This window comes from Malus domestica, chromosome 07 (assembly GCF_042453785.1).
Source record: "Malus domestica chromosome 07, GDT2T_hap1".
Taxonomy (NCBI): domain Eukaryota; kingdom Viridiplantae; phylum Streptophyta; class Magnoliopsida; order Rosales; family Rosaceae; genus Malus; species Malus domestica.
The window spans coordinates 5,784,543-5,801,959 of record NC_091667.1 but is presented as its reverse complement, the minus strand read 5'-3'; the positions used below and the strand labels follow the sequence as shown (position 1 = coordinate 5,801,959).

At 39.6% G+C, this 17,417-nt stretch overlaps 1 protein-coding gene across 2 annotated transcripts; it reads right to left on the bottom strand.

The window, feature by feature from the left end:
• Positions 1-9,186: 9,186 nt before the first annotated feature.
• On the bottom strand, positions 9,187-12,661 carry LOC103442426 (uncharacterized). Of its 2 annotated transcripts, XR_530397.4 has the most exons (11): positions 12,503-12,661; positions 12,250-12,394; positions 12,031-12,091; positions 11,817-11,949; positions 11,457-11,580; positions 11,135-11,191; positions 10,933-11,029; positions 10,508-10,715; positions 9,944-10,004; positions 9,415-9,555; positions 9,187-9,294 (listed from the first exon to the last, which is right to left on the bottom strand). XR_530397.4 is itself a non-coding variant. In XM_008381209.4 (10 exons), the coding sequence occupies exons 1-10, from the start codon at positions 12,589-12,591 to the stop codon at positions 9,490-9,492; spliced, it is 1,041 nt and encodes a 346-aa protein (XP_008379431.2). In that variant the 5' UTR covers positions 12,592-12,661; the 3' UTR covers positions 9,187-9,489. The 2 variants fall into 2 exon arrangements, 1 of the variants encoding a protein (XP_008379431.2); XM_008381209.4 differs by having other exon boundaries at positions 9,187-9,555.
• Between the last annotated feature and the right edge of the window lie 4,756 nt (positions 12,662-17,417).

Below are 17,417 nucleotides of genomic sequence, written 5' to 3'. Positions count from 1 at the left end.
AGATCAAGCCCCAACGGCCCTTTGGATCAACAACATCAACAAATCCACACAACTGTTCATTCTAAGATCAAGCTCCGACGGCCCTTTTGGATCAACAACATCACCAAATCCACATAACTGTTCATTCTAAGATCAAGCCCCAACGGCTCTTTGGATCAACAACATCAACAAATCCACATAACTGTTCATCCTAAGATCAAGCCCCAACGGCCCTTTGGATCAACAACATCAACAAATCCACACAACTGTTCATCCTAAGATCAAGCCCCAACGACCCTTTGGATCAACAACATCAATAAATCCACACAATTGTTCATCCCAAGATCAAGCTCCGACGGCCCTTGGATCAACAATCATCCATCTTCAAGATCAAGCCCAAAAGCCCTTGAATATCCGTTCATCACTATTCTTCAAGATCAAGCCCAAAAGCCCTTGAAGATCCGTTCATCACCGTTATTCAAGATCAAGCCTCAACATCTCTTGAAGAAACGCTCATCCTCAAGATCAAGCCCCAACGGCTCCTTGAAGATCCGCTCAAATCCACCTTCAAGATCAAGCCCACGGCCCTTGAAGAACGTTCATCCTTAGATCAAGCTCAACGGCCCTTTGGATCAATCGCACATCTACAAATACATATCTTACGGAGATCGAATCAAAGGATCAAGTTAAAAGAGATCGTAACCCAACAAATCCATTAACACCAAAATATTATTTTGTGCACGTTGTTCTTGTCTCTTTCGTTTCAAGAATTTTCCGTGTTCACACACACTGCACTCAAAGAAAATCAAAATTGTACACAATTTAAGTTCCTAACTATCAAGGATGCTTGCATGCACCAATATCCTTCTCATCAGTCAATTTCTTATTTGCTGGTTCATCGTCAGTAAATTAATTGTAAGTTCCAGTGTAAGTTTTGTAATAAAACTTATTTTCAAATTATATCTGCATCATTATTTTCATTAAGAATATTTTCATAACAACTTATTTCAATTGGCATAGAATTCGCACTCACAATTATCAAACGTCCTAGTTAGTCAATATGATTCATATTCAATCCCAACATATCACTCATCGTTTTCATCCCAACTAGTCAGTTATACCAAAACATCACCATATGTCAAGAAAAATCCTAGCGAATATCTTTTCAGTATTCCTTTTAATCTCAACCATGAACAAGCACCAAAAGAAATAGTCAAAACTATATTTCCACCCAACTTCCATTATCACCCTACAAAGTCATATAAAACACAGAAATTCTATCAAGCCATTCTTAGTGAAACCGAATCCATTTCCATTAAACCACTTTATAATAAAACTCATGAAAACAAAATCCTCTACCATTCTCATTACATTGGTCGGTTTCTGATTGAATTAGATTGGGGAATCCCCTTTTACAAAAGCAAACCGCTTCATACCCAATATTTACTATAATTATTTTGATTATATTGATGCTTTCTTCACTAGACATAAGATTTCAGTCATTCATGGTTCATTAACTTTGACAAGTGTTTTAAGTTAAATTTTGCTGCATGTTCCCAATATGGTTGTCAATCCATGGCCCAACAGATAGTCTTCTACCAGAAGAACTTATGCAGAAACTCTCCACAAATTTTCAGCCAAAATTTGACAAAAGCAAATTCAACTACAAGATTACACTTCTACCAATATTCATGGCCAAGTACAAAGTCTCATGGATTTTGAAGTGGAATTATGAAGTTATTACCGACGAAGTCAACAGAGTAAGATCAGTCAAGTGGTGGGATAAATTCAATCATCAGAAGATCATTAGTCAGGTCCTTTCTAAATTTCCCATTACTCCACCTCCAGTCATTCCAACACATTCATTAATGCCAGTCGTTCCAGCACAATCATTATCAGACATTAGTCCATCTTCATCCCTCAAAGGAACAGTCAAGTCACCCAAGTCAACAAGCACAAAGAGTAAGGACAAAGTTGCCCAGCTCCAAGATTTAGCGCAACAATTACTTGTAGAAGCAGCAATGCTTCACACTGAAGAAGAAGAAGTTTCAGAATAAGAATCTTCAGATGCATCTTCACAACAACCAACCAATCCAAAAAGCCAAATAACTAAATAGACCAACTACCAGGATTCTCAAGACCCATTTGCATAAAGCCATGTGAAATTTCAGTCATCATTCCAAGTTATCATGAGCAGAGCTTAGTCAAAATTCCCATCATTAATGCTGACAAAGTAAGAAATCATTCATCTCGTGCTTCAACAGTAAAAGCAACAATCATTCCAGACATATCACTATTCATCAATAGTAAAAGCAAGTCATCATTCATCCCGTGGTTCAACAGTAAAAGTAACAATATTCCAGACATATCACTATTCATCAACAGTAAAAGCAAGTCATCATTCATCTCGTGCTTCAACAGGGAAATCCAGCAATCATCCAAGCTTCTTTTAAAAAGCCTTTAAAATGAGGACTCCGAGGAAGGAAAGGCAAGTTTTTTAGTTTTCAGTTTTTCAAAAAATTTTCTTTGAGTTCACACTGCATTCAAAGAAAATCAAAATTGTAAACAATTTAAGTTCTTAATTGTCAAGGTCATCAGTTAATTTCTTATTTGCTAACACAATCGTCAGGAAATTAATTGTAAGTCCCAGTGTAAGTTTTGCAATAAAACTTATTTTCAAATTATATCTGCATCATTATTTTGAATTCATTATTTTCATTATGAATATTTTTATAATAGCTGATTTCAATTGGCACAAAATTCTCACTCACAATCTACCTTAAACTTGAGATATTCAATGAATTCACTGTGAGTGAGAATTCTATACCAATTGAAATCAGTTGTTATGAAAATATTCATAATGAAAATAATGAATTCAAAATAATGATGTAGATATAATTTGAAAACAAGTTCTATTGCAAAACTTACATTGGGACTTACAATTAATTTACTGACGATTGAGTTAGCAAATAAGAAATTGATTGATGAGAAGGATATTGGTGCACGCAAGCATCCTTGACAGTCTCGTCCGCCTAGGCACCTGCCTAGCCACCTAGGCACTAAGCCCCAGCCTGCCGTCCGACTAGCGCCTATCGTTTTTTAGAACCTTGGATTTTATGAGCAAACAAGTTTGGTAATCCATTAATGAATTTTTCCTTCCAAAATGGTTGATTACTATCTTCTCTAAGCATCAAAACATCTTTGTACCATTTAAAATCACTTAGGGTTGGACATCTTAAGTTACTAAGTTGGTCATGAACTCTTAAGGTGACATTACTAGGTGTTCCTATGAAATGTTCTATGATTGTGAAAAGTAACGTATTGACTACATCTGGGACTCCTCTTCGTTCATCGAAAATAGGTGTTCCTTCTTCATTCTTTTGACTGCATTTTTAATTTCGTTTTTGGATTGTTCAGTGAAATGCTTTTCCCACCAAGAATGAAGCATTCATGTAAACCCAATGACCAAAAGGTCAACAACTTGAGCTTGACTAAGGTTATGATTGGTAATATAACTATTAGCAACCATGGAGATATGTTGTAATTTGTTCAGAAGTTCCTGGTCTAATAATCCATCTACGTTCTATTCATAGAGTGTATCAGCTGAGACTGAGAATTGGTTTTGGATGTTTCTATCCTCAAATTGAATATTCGGAGGTGTTGGCATATGATACCAATTTTTGGTAAGAGTAGTTGGATTGACTCTTTTGTTTGTGATTCGTTTTAGTTCAAGGTTCTGAAAAGCTTTTTCTACTTTTCTGATCGAACTTGTTTCACTTTCTCCTTCTGAATCCCATATTGCAGAAGTTGTTTCTGGTTGAGATTCATCTGGGTGTTGTAGGACATTAACTTTTTTTTTCTTGTTTTAATTCTTGTAACATTTGATCTATTTTCTGACTTGTAGAGATTGTTTTCAAGGCTGTTGTGCTAGACAAGGCTTCTGGGAAGTTGACTAAAGGTTTTTCCTTAATTGTGGCTTTAGGGTGTGAAAGCCTATCTATTTTGGTTTCTATTTTATCTAGTTGTTTTCCTATGATGTGTAGACTTTGGTTTGTGAAATTGTTTTGTTCAATGACTGGCTTAACTCCTGCATCTTCTTTGGGAAGTTTGAAATTGTTTCTTGTGGAGGGTGACTAGAGGAGACTATGGTTTTGTCTTCTTTGACCTAATTATTTTTGGTGATGACTTCTAACTTCTTTTCAAATTCGTAATATTTTTTAACGAAATCGAAGAAAAATACTTCAAATCTGTGTTTTTTCATAAAATTGGTCCATTTATTGTAAATGTCCAATTTTTGTACTTTTGTATATTTTTTCCCTAAAGATGTTTCTCCTAGGAATGTTTTCTATTGCTTCGATGTCAGAATTGAGTTTCTTCCATCGAATTCTGAATGGTTTTTTTAGGACTAGCAGTTGGTGGTTGACTTGATGATTTGCTGTGTTAGGTTGATATCTTGGATGAGTAACATGAGAGGTTGTTTTCATTGATTTTAACTTCATGTTGATCAAATCATTAATCAATTCTTGATGGGTGACTACAGAGCTAGTTTCTACTGATTTTAATTTCTTATTGACCAGGGAATTCATGAGATCTTGATCTCGACCTAACATATCAGTTGATGTGGATCCAGAAAAAGAATTCCTAACTGGTTCTGTAAATATATGTGACTGGGCTAACTCTTGAAGGTGAGCATTAGATTTTTTGGTTGGAGGGTTGAATTTGATTTTAACTGTTCCATCAAAATATTGTTCTATATTGTCTAGGTTGACTAAGCTATTTTGTATGCTTACTAGTTTGCTTTCATTGATTAGGCACCTGTGAAACCCCACCCCCAAATAATTTGTAATTTTATTTTTGTTTAACAATTTATGAAATTACGAAATTGCCCTTCACTTCCAACCCAATCCGGATCCCCTTTCTAAATTCTCTCCCTTTCTTTAGTTGCCTCGTGGCAGCCCCCTAACCCATCCCTTATCTCTCTCTCATTCCCCCGAGTCAACCCTTTCCCTTTCTCAGCTCACACACTCTTCTCTCGCTCACAGATCTCTCTCTCGCACTCTCCCTTCCCGATCTACCCACACACGCACACTGAGGCACCACCACCCCCAACGACTTCACCACCACCACCATCACCCTTGCGAGAATCTTCTCCCTCTCTCTCTCTTCGTCGCTATGAAGCTCTGGGGCACACAGAGGACACCCAAGAACCTGTGGTGTTCAAGCCCAGATTTCGGCCACCTTCGACCACCCCACGACAAATCAAAGGTACATAATCACTCCATCTCATCTCCAGCTTCATTTTGGTACCTAGTTTATAGCCTAGGGGTGAGTGTTGACGGCGACCGGAGCTCGGAAGGCTCCAGCCTTCTTCCCTCGGCAAGGAAAGAACCTTCAAGCCCAAGCCCAAAGAGACATGCCCTTGGGGCCGTGCCAACTCGGGCTATTGGCCCACTAAACCCTTGGCCCAAAAACATAAGGGCTTCGGCCCGTTGAACTTTAAACCCTATAATTCTTGAGCCGGCCTTTCAAGCCCAAGCCATTTGACCCAAAACCCATTAGACCCAAGCCTTTGGGCCTTAGAACCCAACCCAATGTGTAACATCCCATATCATCCAGGAGAATGGATCCTGTAAGCCTTATATGTATATTCTCATCTCTACCTAGCACGAGGCATTTTGGGAGCTCACTGACAGTTAAGCGAGTTCGCGCGAGAGCAATCTCAGGATAGGTGACCCACTAGGAAGTTCTCGTGTGAGTTCCCAGAAACAAAATCATGAGGGCGTGGTCGAGGTCCAAAGCGGACAATATCGTGCTACGGTGGAGTCGAGCCCGGGATATGGTGGGGGCCCGGGCCAAGATATGACAATTTGGTATCAGAGCCAATCCCTGACCGAATGTGTGCCGACGAGGACGTCGGGCCCCTATAGGGGGTGGATTGTAACATTCCACATCACCCAGGAGAGTGGATCCTGTAAGCCTTATATGTATATTTTCATCTCTACCTAGCACGAGGCCTTTTGGGAGCTCACTGGCTTCGGGTTTCATCGAAACTCTGAAGTTAAGCGAGTTCGCGCGAGAGCAATCCCAAGATGAGTGACCCACTGGGAGTTTTCGTGTGAGTTCTCAGAAACAAAACCGTGAGGGTTTGGTCGGGGCCCAAAGCGGACAATATCGAGCTACGGTGGAGTAGAGCCCAGAATGTAGTAGGGGCGCGAGCTGGGATGTTACACAGTGGCTTAACCTAGGCCATCGAACCTAAACCCAAACCTATTGGACCCAAGCCCAATAACCCAGGCCCAAATCGGGATGTGACACAGTGGCTTAGCCTAAGCCACCTAACCCAAGCCCAAACCTATTAGACCCAAGCCCAAGAACCCAGGCCCAAAGCAGCCCAGCCGCTCGTGAGCCTACGCGTGGATGTTTGCTGGTGCCGGCGCATGAAGTACACGTGCCACTGTCCACGGCGGCGCGGGCGAATTTTTCGACGACCCACGATGGAGCGTGAGGGCGCGTGGTGGTAGCCGAGGTCCCCCTGTGTGTTTTTCGACGTCCTGAATTTGTTTATGATGTTCGTTTTCCGAAATTCAATCGTTTGAGTATAGTTTTATTAATTAAATCATTTATGTGCTTAAGTGCATTTATTAGCGGTGATTCCGTCATTCCTATTTCGTACGGCTTTTCGACGACGGAGTATCTGTGAGTGGACCTCTTCTAAAATGCATGTTTTAATAGTAGAAATGCATGCATGAAAAGCATGATTTAATGGTTACATTTTATGAAACATTTTATAAGTAAATTGGATTTACATTATATGATTATCATGCTTAATGAGAATATTTTGAAATACCATACTTTATCGAAATTATGTTCTTTATAGTATATATGATGGATGACTATATACTATTTATGAACATGTTTTCTTTACACTTCATTATAGTATATATGCTGGATGACTATATGCTATGAAGATGATTTTGAGATATATGTACTTATGTTTGGAAAAAGTATATTCAATGGTTTGTGCGTATCTAGTGGTTATTGTTCTGCCTACAGATGATGATACTTATATTGGCTTCAGTCAAGCGTTGGTAGATGGCTTCGGCCAGAAGATACTTAAATTGAATTCGGCCAGGCGTTAGCTTTGGCCGGGAGATACTTTAATTGGTTTCGGCTGGGCATTGGTAGATGGCTTCGGCCGGAATATACTTATATTGGCTTCTGCCGGGCGTTGGCAGATAGTTAAGGCCGGAAGATACTTATATATGATACCACTAGTTAGCACACTATACGATATATGTTTCATGAAAGGCTTTACGACACACTAGGGTCTTCAAAAAACCTATTACATATTATGCTATTGAGTTTTCATAAAACTTTGGGGGTTAGTATGTTGATAACTATTTCCCTATTACATATATATCAACTTGGTCCACTCATGTTTGTTTTTGCACTCCCTCAAGACATAGGAACGAGGCTTACAATCCGAGCTACGAGGCATTCCCCTACCAGTGATATCGTGCCTTCATCTCTGCTTTGACATCATTGTAATAGCACCTTCTGTTGTATTTTGAATTAGATTTATGCTCTAAACATGTCATGCATTATCACTACCTTTATCATTGTTTGCAGTTGAATATTAGTATATTATTTTATGTAGTTCGAACGAAATTTATATGCATGATTTACATGTTTTCAGCATATGTATTCATTAAATGGCTTGCGTCACCCTCGGGTGTCAACCAACACGTGACCATCCTGATGTCCCCCGGACATCGGGATTGGGGTGTGTTAACACCAATCTGAAGGTAGACTGATGTCTGACCATTTGATAGTTCTGGGTATTTTGATATTGGCATTTTCTTGATTGGTTTGTATTAAAAGTGTATGGTCTTTAGGGCTTTTGACTAAGGCTTGGAAATTCATGTTTGTTCCTGTAACTTTGTAATAAACTCTAAAAATTAAGGCTAATGGTTGGACTCCTTCAAGGACTCTGAAGTTTTTATGTTTAATGTGAGTGTTTTCAGCATGTGAGGATCTGAAAGGCTTATTGTGAGATCTAGGAAGCAATCAAAATGAATTGGTCAGTTATAAAGGTTTGACTCGATCATTCCAAGAATGCTATCACTAAAGTCAGTGAATCTTGCATCTCAAAGGCATAACAAAATAGAGGTATTAAGGCTTCTTCTTGTTAAATGTTTGACTGGGATCTGAACTAAACCTATGTGAATGTAATTGTAACCGTCTTTTCTATAGGCCTTGATTTGTTCTGGTGTGAACAATTGACAAGTCTCATGTTTTTTACTTAGAGCATAAGCCTTTTCAACTGTTTTAACATGATGCACTTCTGAAAGAAGCTACTGACCATTTCTTCTTGTAAATGTTTTTACTGGATATTTTGGGGATGTTCCAATCTCCAAAATCGACGGTTTCATTTGTTTGAAATTCTAATTTTTATTCCTCATTTACTATGTCTGGAATCCTACTCAAAGTGGACCTAGAGCTAATGTTGGCAGTTGAATTAGATCTAAATAATCTACTCATTGTTCAAAATGCAAATTTTCTAATTACAGAAATCTTACCGGTTTTTACCTTCTTCGAGTATTTGCTAAACTCTCTCTTCGCTCATGCGATCCGCTCATGCCAATCCTATGGATTTATTGTTTGGAACACACCTTACAGTTTGGTTTGAGAGTAAACAATCATACTTAGAAAGCTTAACAGATAAGGTAAACCGTAACTGAAAAAGTCAAAAGATGAACAAGATGATTGGACTATAAAGATGATAACTCAATTACCACTCACTTGGCTCTGATACCAAATGAGGTTCATAACTAGGATATATATATATATGTTTTATAAGTTAAACTATATCATATTCAATTTCCCTTGTTCAGAATCTAATCATGTTTGTGTGCATTGCGATAGAAAAAGAAACATGAATGAGAATGAGATTGATTATACTCAATTAACGACATGTTTACTTACTTGGACCGACAAAAGTCATAACGCCATAAACCAGGAAAGAGAAGATGAATGAGAATGAGGTTGATTAGTCCACCTTCCAGACCTTTCAGGCATTTGATTATGAATTTCCGGGCGAAACGCATACTTTTTTCAATTTCATGTGTTGGCAAACATAGAAGAAGTTCGGAGTCTAAATGGTTCAAATCGTAGGAAAGTTTACGATAAAAATAATTCCAATTCCTATACGCTTGTAAACATTGCAAATTGATTTCAGCAAACGGAATGAAGGATCAACGCCGATTCCTTATTTCGGCGCAAATTCACAGATGTTTATCAGCTCCCAACGCAGAGCTTCAAAAGATTGTTCGAGGAAAAAAAGGCAACATCAATTGACAATATTTATTCTATTGATGGGAAAAGATGAAAAGCCGCATCCTGCAAAAGCTTTTGCAGATTGAAGGAAAACTTTACCAAAACTTTCTATCGGTATGAATCGACCAAAGCAGGAAAGGCGCTTCGAAGCAGTGAAATATAAGAGCATGCCACTCAATCACCTCCAACTGGACAAAGTTGCGAAACAAGCTTTACGACTCCCCACATGGGTGCATCATTCTGCAGGAAACCACGGAATAAGATGAAAACGTGTACTTGCTATGTTCGTACTTTTATCCTAGTAACCCTCACAAGAATTTCTAAGGTATACTAATCAAGGACATAGCTTATCTATCCCGGTTGACACTCACAAGAATCTCCCACATTTAACAACTTTGCTGAAACACTCTTAGAAATTTACTACCTCAATTTTTTTTCAAGTAAGGAACCCTCTCAGCTTCGACCAAACATTATGAATCGTTGATGCTGAAAGGGTACACTATCCAGGGACAAGATAATCTTAAAACGCCAAGTGAAAGCGATATAGCATTCCTGTTCCTTTGACAACTAGAAATGGTCAACCAAAATAGTGAAAGCAACTAGAAACTTTGCAAGGCATTCAGCTCACCAGGTAAACCATATCAAAGGCTTTTCGATAGCCATCCAGAGAGTTCTCCACATTGTCATTCCTGAAACAGCAGTTAACATGGTTCAACAATTAAACTGATTTAAGGCTCACCATTAAATTTTCTTTGACAAAATTATCAGATTTATTAAGAAAAAAAATGAAAGAAACTAAGCGGATGTGCAATGTAACTTCTTAATTTATTCTTTTTCCAGCAATATAATTAAGTTTTAACTTCATTGGAACTTAATAAACGAACAAATATTTTTCAGTTGCAACTTTCCTCTAATTGTTGGTAGCAATGGAACGTAACAGTAATCAGTAATATGTAGGTGCCCACTCATTTTGGCCAAACAATAACAGCATCTTTACTTTCCTAGACAACTGAAAAATGCATATTCCTCAACATGTATCCATTTCACGTTCTACATAAACTATCGAAGAAGTTGCTTCAAAGATATATTAACATGAGCACTGAAATATGAAAGAAGTTAGTCTTCGATTCACAACTCCTAATTTTTTTTTATATATGTTTTGGGTATGGAATAATATAAAATATTGACTTACAGAAATCCCACGGATATTCTATTCTCATAGTTCAAACCGTCAGACATTCCAAGGTCACCAATGTGATCACCCAGAAGCAGGACATTTAACCTGGTCTTGACTGAGGCATTCTCATAAGGTGGCCCGTCTACATCACCTAATCGATCATGAAGGGGACCGGCCATATCAAGAGCATGCTCATTTTTATTCAAACTATGAATCGTCTTCCCTGTAAAATTGAGTCAATTGAAACTCAGAGTATGCAAATTCACTACCTCATCATGATGAATAGAATTTACATCAACATATGAAGGATGAAGGATAAAGGATATGAATGTTTAGTGTACACCAAGAACATATGCTCCCATAATTCATTCTAACTTACTAAGACATTATCTTAATGATTTGTCTTTCTAGTGTGAGAAGAATTTATCATAAGTGGATACCTCTGAAAGATAAGAGGCGACCGTTATCATCAAATTCCATCCGATTGGAAACAATCTTCACATTTTTGAAAAGTCTGTGAACCTTCTGCCGCATGACCTGGAACAATGAGAAGAGCAAACATTAATGCACAAGAAAGTTGTGAAATAGACCTGGAACTTGAAAATTAACACACAAGAAATATGGCCACAAAACTTAACTAACCTCCTCTATGATATCAGCAAGTCCCGCAGAAAATATAAGAACAGGGATGTCTCTTTCCTGCAAAAGCGGATAGTAGGAAATTATGAGCAGAGCTTAATAAAAATAAGTTTTTCTGTTTCCTAATTAAAAGAACAAATAAAATTAAGGGACAAATGAGAACAACTCAGATGACAATTGCCAACATGAACTAGTTCATCACTGAATAAACTCAAACACTAAGAATATCAAAATCTTCAATTGATTATTTCCTTCCGGTGCCAAATTTTATGTAGTCCGCTAATAAGAATTACTAACATAGTCGTTGGAGTAAAATAAAACTTACCTCCAAAAACTCAAATAGTTCTACAACACCCTCCCTAAAAGCAATCGTGGAGTCAGCAACAGATTGCTTTATTCCATCATATGTAACGCCACCCTCAACTAAGAGACCATGAGTTCTCCCCCACCTGTATCCATGCAATCAGTATTTCTGTGATCTGAAATCCAATAATCGGAACTGAGGTAACATGCAGTAGCTTCCTATGAACATGAACTTTCAGGTGAACCAATCCATGATAATTCGGTGATCATAAGCGAAAAACAGACAAAAAGAGGCTACCTAGAATCGTCTAATGCAGGTATCGATATAGATTCATTAGACACCGCATACCCTCCTTCAGATAAAAATAACAAGGGAAATTACCATTCTTCCATAAGCTTAGTTTTCTCTTCAAGTGGAATTGTCGGGGAGAACTCTAACGGATGATAATGTTCATACAATTCCTGTCTTTTCCTATCATATTCCGGATTCTCCTGCTGCAAAAGGCCATGACTACCTACTCTTGTTATCAACGAAAATCGAAAACACGAAAACCTTGCAAACAGAATCGAGTCCAAAGAACACAAAAGGAACTTACTTTGTCCCCGGCAACCATTGACCCGGTACCTGGTTAAGGTGGCATCAAAATCTGCTATTACCTGACATAAAAATTAAATAAATAAATAAATAAAACTCTGAAGTTCTATGTGCACATTAAATTTCCTTCAATGGAAGAAAGTTTTACTCCAAACTATCTTACTTCTTTGCAGTTTAGGACACAAAATAAAGGCGAAAGAAGGGGATGAAGGAGGCAAACCTGAAGTTTGGCGGGACCGGCATCGCGAATAGCATCAATTTTCTTGAGCAGGAGGTCGGAGTCACCCACAACCGCCGCGTCACAAGAAGCATCGGTTTCCATGTGGATCGGATTTCTGAAGCTTCTGCCGCTACAAAACCAAGCCCTGCAATTGCAATTGCAAAGCTTAAATTCGATATAAAACGCACATATATATATATAGAGAGAGAGAGAGAGAGAGAGAATGTGATAAGATTGGAGTTGAAGGAGGAACCTGGAAATAAACGAGTGGGGTGGAAGCAAGCGGCGGTGGGGGGGGGTGGTGCCGAGAAGGAGGATGCTTTGGAGACGATTAATGCTCATTTGAGTTGAAAGTTGAGTGTAATTATTATGTCTCCCAGATTCTTATTTATCTGGTAACCACTACCAATCACATATTCCATCACCATACTCGGTTTAAGTGAACAGTAAGTTCGTAACAAACAATTTGGGGGCAGATATTTTAGCGGATTTACCGACCAACCTAACCGAAATTAGTTGAGTTGCAAACTTTAAAAATTTACTTCTGGTTAAAAATCATACCACTCGTTTCAAGGGTTAAATCGGATTGGGTTGAAGGATTATTAACCTAAGAGTTATGTTATATTTATCGAATCTTTTTCATATTACATGTGTACAATTTTTCTAATAAAGGTAGGCAAATGTGGATGTCGTCTATATTAGAGATATAGTACAAATGTAGTAAGAATAACATTTTTTTGTGAACCTAATTGAAACGGACTAAAACATGAAAAATCCTAAAATATACTTTATAATAGATTATACTGTGAACACGGAAAATTTCCTGAAACGAAAGAGACAAGAACAACGTGCACAAACAAATATTTGTATTTGATGATTTTGGGTTACAATCTCTCTCTATTTTGATCCTCTGATTCGATCTCCGTAAGGTGTGTATTTGTGGATGTGTGATTGATCCAAATGGCCGTTGGGCTTGATCTAAGGATGAACGTTCTTCAAGGGCCGTGGACTTGATCTTGAAGGTGGATTTGAGCGGATCTTCAAATGGGCTTTTGGGCTTGATCTTTGAAGAACAGTGACGAATGGATCTCCAAGGTCTTTTGGGCTTGATCTTGAAGAACAGTGATGAACGGATCTTCAAGGGCTTTTGGGCTTGATCTTGAAGAACGGTTGGATGTGTGGATTTGTCGACGTTGTTGATCCAAAGGGCCGTTGGGGCTTGATCTTGGAAGAACGATGAACGAAGAACACTTTCTTCAAGGGCCGTCGGGGCTTGATCTTGAATTGGTGGATGTTCTTCAAGGGCCTTTGGGGCTTGATCTTGAATTGGTGGATTGTTGATCCAAGGGCCGACGGGGCTTGATCTTGGAAGAACGATGAACGAAGAACGAAGAACGCTTTCTTCAAGGGTCGTCGGGGCTTGATCTTGAATTGGTGGTTGTTAATCCAAGGGCCGTCGGGGCTTGATCTTGGAAGAACGATGAACGAAGAACGAAGAACGTTTTCTTGATTCTTCGGGAACTTGGATGCTTGAGAGCTTCGGAGTTTCAGAGCTTCAAGAATTTTGCCTAATGATTTTGGTTTCCCCAAATGAATGAATTAGCCTTCTATTTATAGAAATTTCCAAGGCCTAATTTTGAATATAATATTCCAGATGAAATAAGTCGTTTCTGCCAGGTGTTGACACGTGTCCTGTTTGATGACTTTTCCAACTTATTTCGATTTTTTGTTTAGACACACGCTACGTGTAAAATTTATGTAATACATGAGCGTTGACACTTTGATTTATCGGTCAACATTTATTTACCGAAATTTCGATGTCTACAAATGCCCCCACTTCAAGGTGCGTCGTATACATGTGCTTGTCACGTGTAGGAGATGCGTTTTGAAGTCCCTTAATGTAGATGTCGATCCAAGGGCCGTCGAGGCTTGATCTTGAATTGGGTTGGAGATTTCTTCAAGGGCCGTCAAGGCTTGATCTTGAATTGGTTTGGAATTTCTTCAAAGGTCGTCGATGCTTGATCTTGAAGGTTGAAATTGGACCACAAGGAACTTCATGTGGTAGATGATCTTTGGCTTTGGTAGTGGATGAATCGGCACGTATTTTGTTGCACTTGTTGACTTTCCACAGCTTTGATCTTGAACTGGATTGGAGGACTTTCTAGATTCCTCCAATTGTTGACTTTCCACAACTTATTCTTGAACTGGGTTGGAGGATTTTCTGGTTTCCTCCAATTGTTGACTTTCCACAGCTTATTCTTGAACTGGATTTGATTCAAGGATGGTAGACACTTGATCTTGAATCGGATTTGTGATTTCTTCAAGGGCCGTTGAGGCTTGATCTTGAACTTTGGCTGGAAGCTTCTTCAAGGACCTTTGAGGCTTGATCTCGAAGGTTGATTCGAACACATGGCAAGCAGGCACGAGGTAAAGGTGACAGCCTGTTTCTTTGTTCAATCTTTCTAATTCACACCTGAGCAGTTTGGTCAACGGTATGATCTTCAAGATTAATGGGCTCTTCTTCCAGTTGGTGACTTGATCTTTAAGGATTCGATTCAAGGGTGGTGAATCGGCACGTGCAGCCCACAATGCCTAGTAAGTCGACCCAAGAATTTGAGGGTCAAAACGAGTTTACCGTCCAGAGTGATTGCAACCCTGATGATATGAGATACTTTTGATTTTGAAGAAGTAGCGGATGACTTAGCACGTGCTTTGTTGCACTTGTCTCCACATGCTTCAAGGTATCATTTTCATTTCCTTTAACTGTTCCTCAGCCAGATGCGGCATCTTCTCGAGTTCTTCATCTCAAACTCCTTCTGCTGAGTTGACTGTGCATGCTGTATTCTTCTCTGCTTGTTTCTTCAGGCAGATGTGGCAGCTTCTCGAGTTCCTCAGTTCGGACTCCTTCTGCTGAGTTGACTGTGAAGACTGCATTCTTCTCTGCTTGTTTCTTCTGCACGTTGTCTCCACATGCTGCAAGGTATCATTTTCACTTGCCTTATCTGTTCTCCAGGCAAATGTGGAAGCTTATTTGGAAGTACAGCAGCAGTGGGAGACGAGTACTCGAGAGCAGTGCTAAGTAGGCAATCAGGGAAGGGTTCCAAGCAGTCAGTTCCTTACCCGAGTTTGAGTGGAGGTTCCGGCATATTGTTTTCTTTATCCTTGTCTTTGTAGGTAAGAACAAAGACAAAGGAAAGGACAGGGAGAACGCATGATATGAGATACTCTTGCTTTCTACCCTGGTGATATGAAATACTTTTGCTTTGGAGTCATTGGCTTGCAGAGGTACCCCAAGGAATAAGGAACACTGAGTGACCCGAGAGGCTTCGTTGGGAAGGCATTCTCAGATATGAAGAAAAGTCCTATATGTCTGCCTTGCTATGAAGGGTGAAGGTAGACAGTTATAGGAATTTCTTTAGTACCTGTAGAGGTACTATTCTTTTACTCGTGTCGGTAACCAATGCGTGATTGATCAGTATGGCTTCACGTGCTTTCTTCTTTATCAGAAATCTTTGACAAATTGTCCGTAATTTTCGTCAAGTTGAGTGTGCATGTGATAGGTGTTGACGAGGCTGAAAAAGACTGGCGCCTCTTCGATATCTGGGATCGGCGCTTCGACAAATTGCCCGTGATTTTCGCAAAGCTGAGTTTGCGCGTAACGGGTGTTGACGAGGCTGAAAAAGACTGGCGCCTCTTCGATACCTGGGATTGGCGCTTTAACAAATTGCCCGTGATTTCCGCAAAGCTGAGTTTGCATGTGACGGGTGCTAACGCGTCTGGAAAAGCAAGATGCTTCTCCGATTTCTGACTTGCCTCTTCGATTTTTGAATCGGCATTTTCGAACTCTGAGCTCACCTCTTTGATCTCTGAAATCCCGTCGAGTGCTGATTTTTTATAGAGGCACGCAGTTCGTTTGAAAGCACACTTGAATTTTCGCTTGTAGAAACTCCCCTCTTGCACTTCTAAGATCTTAATTTGTCCGACCTCTTCTTTCTTCAACACCTTTGAAAATGTCTGGGCCCTCCGACCGTCGTTTTGATTTGAACCTTGGTGAAGAGGCAGTCCCGCCTTCTCCAGACAACATATGGCGCCCATCCTTCATATCCCCTACTGGTCTTCTTATCGTTGGGGATTCGGTGGTGAAGAATGATATGACCGCTGCGGTGGTGGCCCGGAACCTTGTCACTCCCAGAGATAACAGACTACTTTCCAAACGGTCTGATGAGTTGGCTGTTAAGGATTCTCTGGCTCTCAGTGTGCAGTGTGCAGATTCTGTGTCTAATATGGCCCAACGCGTATTTGCTCGAACCCGTCAAGTTGAATCATTGGCGGCTGAAGTGATGAGTCTCAAACAGGAGATTAGAAGGCTCAAGCAGGAGAATAAACAGTTGCATAAGCTCGCACATAGCTATGCGACAAACATGAAGAGGAAGATTAACCAGATGCAGGAATCTGATGGTCAGATTTTACTTGATCATCAGAGGTTTGTGGGTTTGTTCCAGCAGCATTTGCCTTCTTCTTCTGGGGCTGTACCGCGTAATGAAGCCTCAAATGATCAACCTTCAGTGCCTCCTTCTCCTGGGGTTCCGCCGAGTACTAAGGCGCCACCTGATCGTCCTTGAAGATCCCCTCTTGTAAATTTGATTTGATTTGATTTTTTTTTTTAAATGTATGTATAATGCACATTTATGTAAAATTTCCAGAAAAATAAATAAAATGGACCTCTTTTTTTTATTTATTATTATATATTTTTTTTATTTTTTTATTTTTTTTTCTTTTGGTGCTGGATGCACCCACCACTTCTTTTTTTTCTTTTTTTTATAGCACATGGTGCCTGATGCACCTCTTTTTTTTTTCCCGCGGTGGCAGCACCACTTTGCTCCACCATCCCTTTTTTTTATTATATATTTTTCTGTATAAATTTGGGTGGTGGGTAGAGGAATTTGCAGGGAGCGGAGCTTGAGTTTGAGGAAGAGCTTCTCGGCCGGCTAGTCGTTTGACAGCAGTCTTTGAAGTTGTTGGCAGCTGCGAGGCAAGAGACGGAGGAGGTGGAGGTGATCTTGACGTCGAATCCAGCTAGAACCCAGAGCACAGCCACTGAGCCCAACCACTGAGCACAGCCGCTGCACACCCGTTGTACTGCCGCCGAGCACCGCCACTGCGCATCC

Excerpts from the sequence above, each read along its gene's own strand:
- LOC103442426 (XM_008381209.4), bottom strand. The coding sequence starts at position 12,591 with ATGAGCATTAATCGTCTCCAAAGCATCCTCCTTCTCGGCACCACCCCC. Across the intron at positions 11,030-11,134 it reads TTGCTGATATCATAGAGGAG|GTCATGCGGCAGAAGGTTCA; the intron begins GTTAGTTAAGTT and ends TCATTGTTCCAG. Across the intron at positions 9,556-9,943 it reads CCTTTGATATGGTTTACCTG|AATGATGCACCCATGTGGGG; the intron begins GTGAGCTGAATG and ends GGTTTCCTGCAG.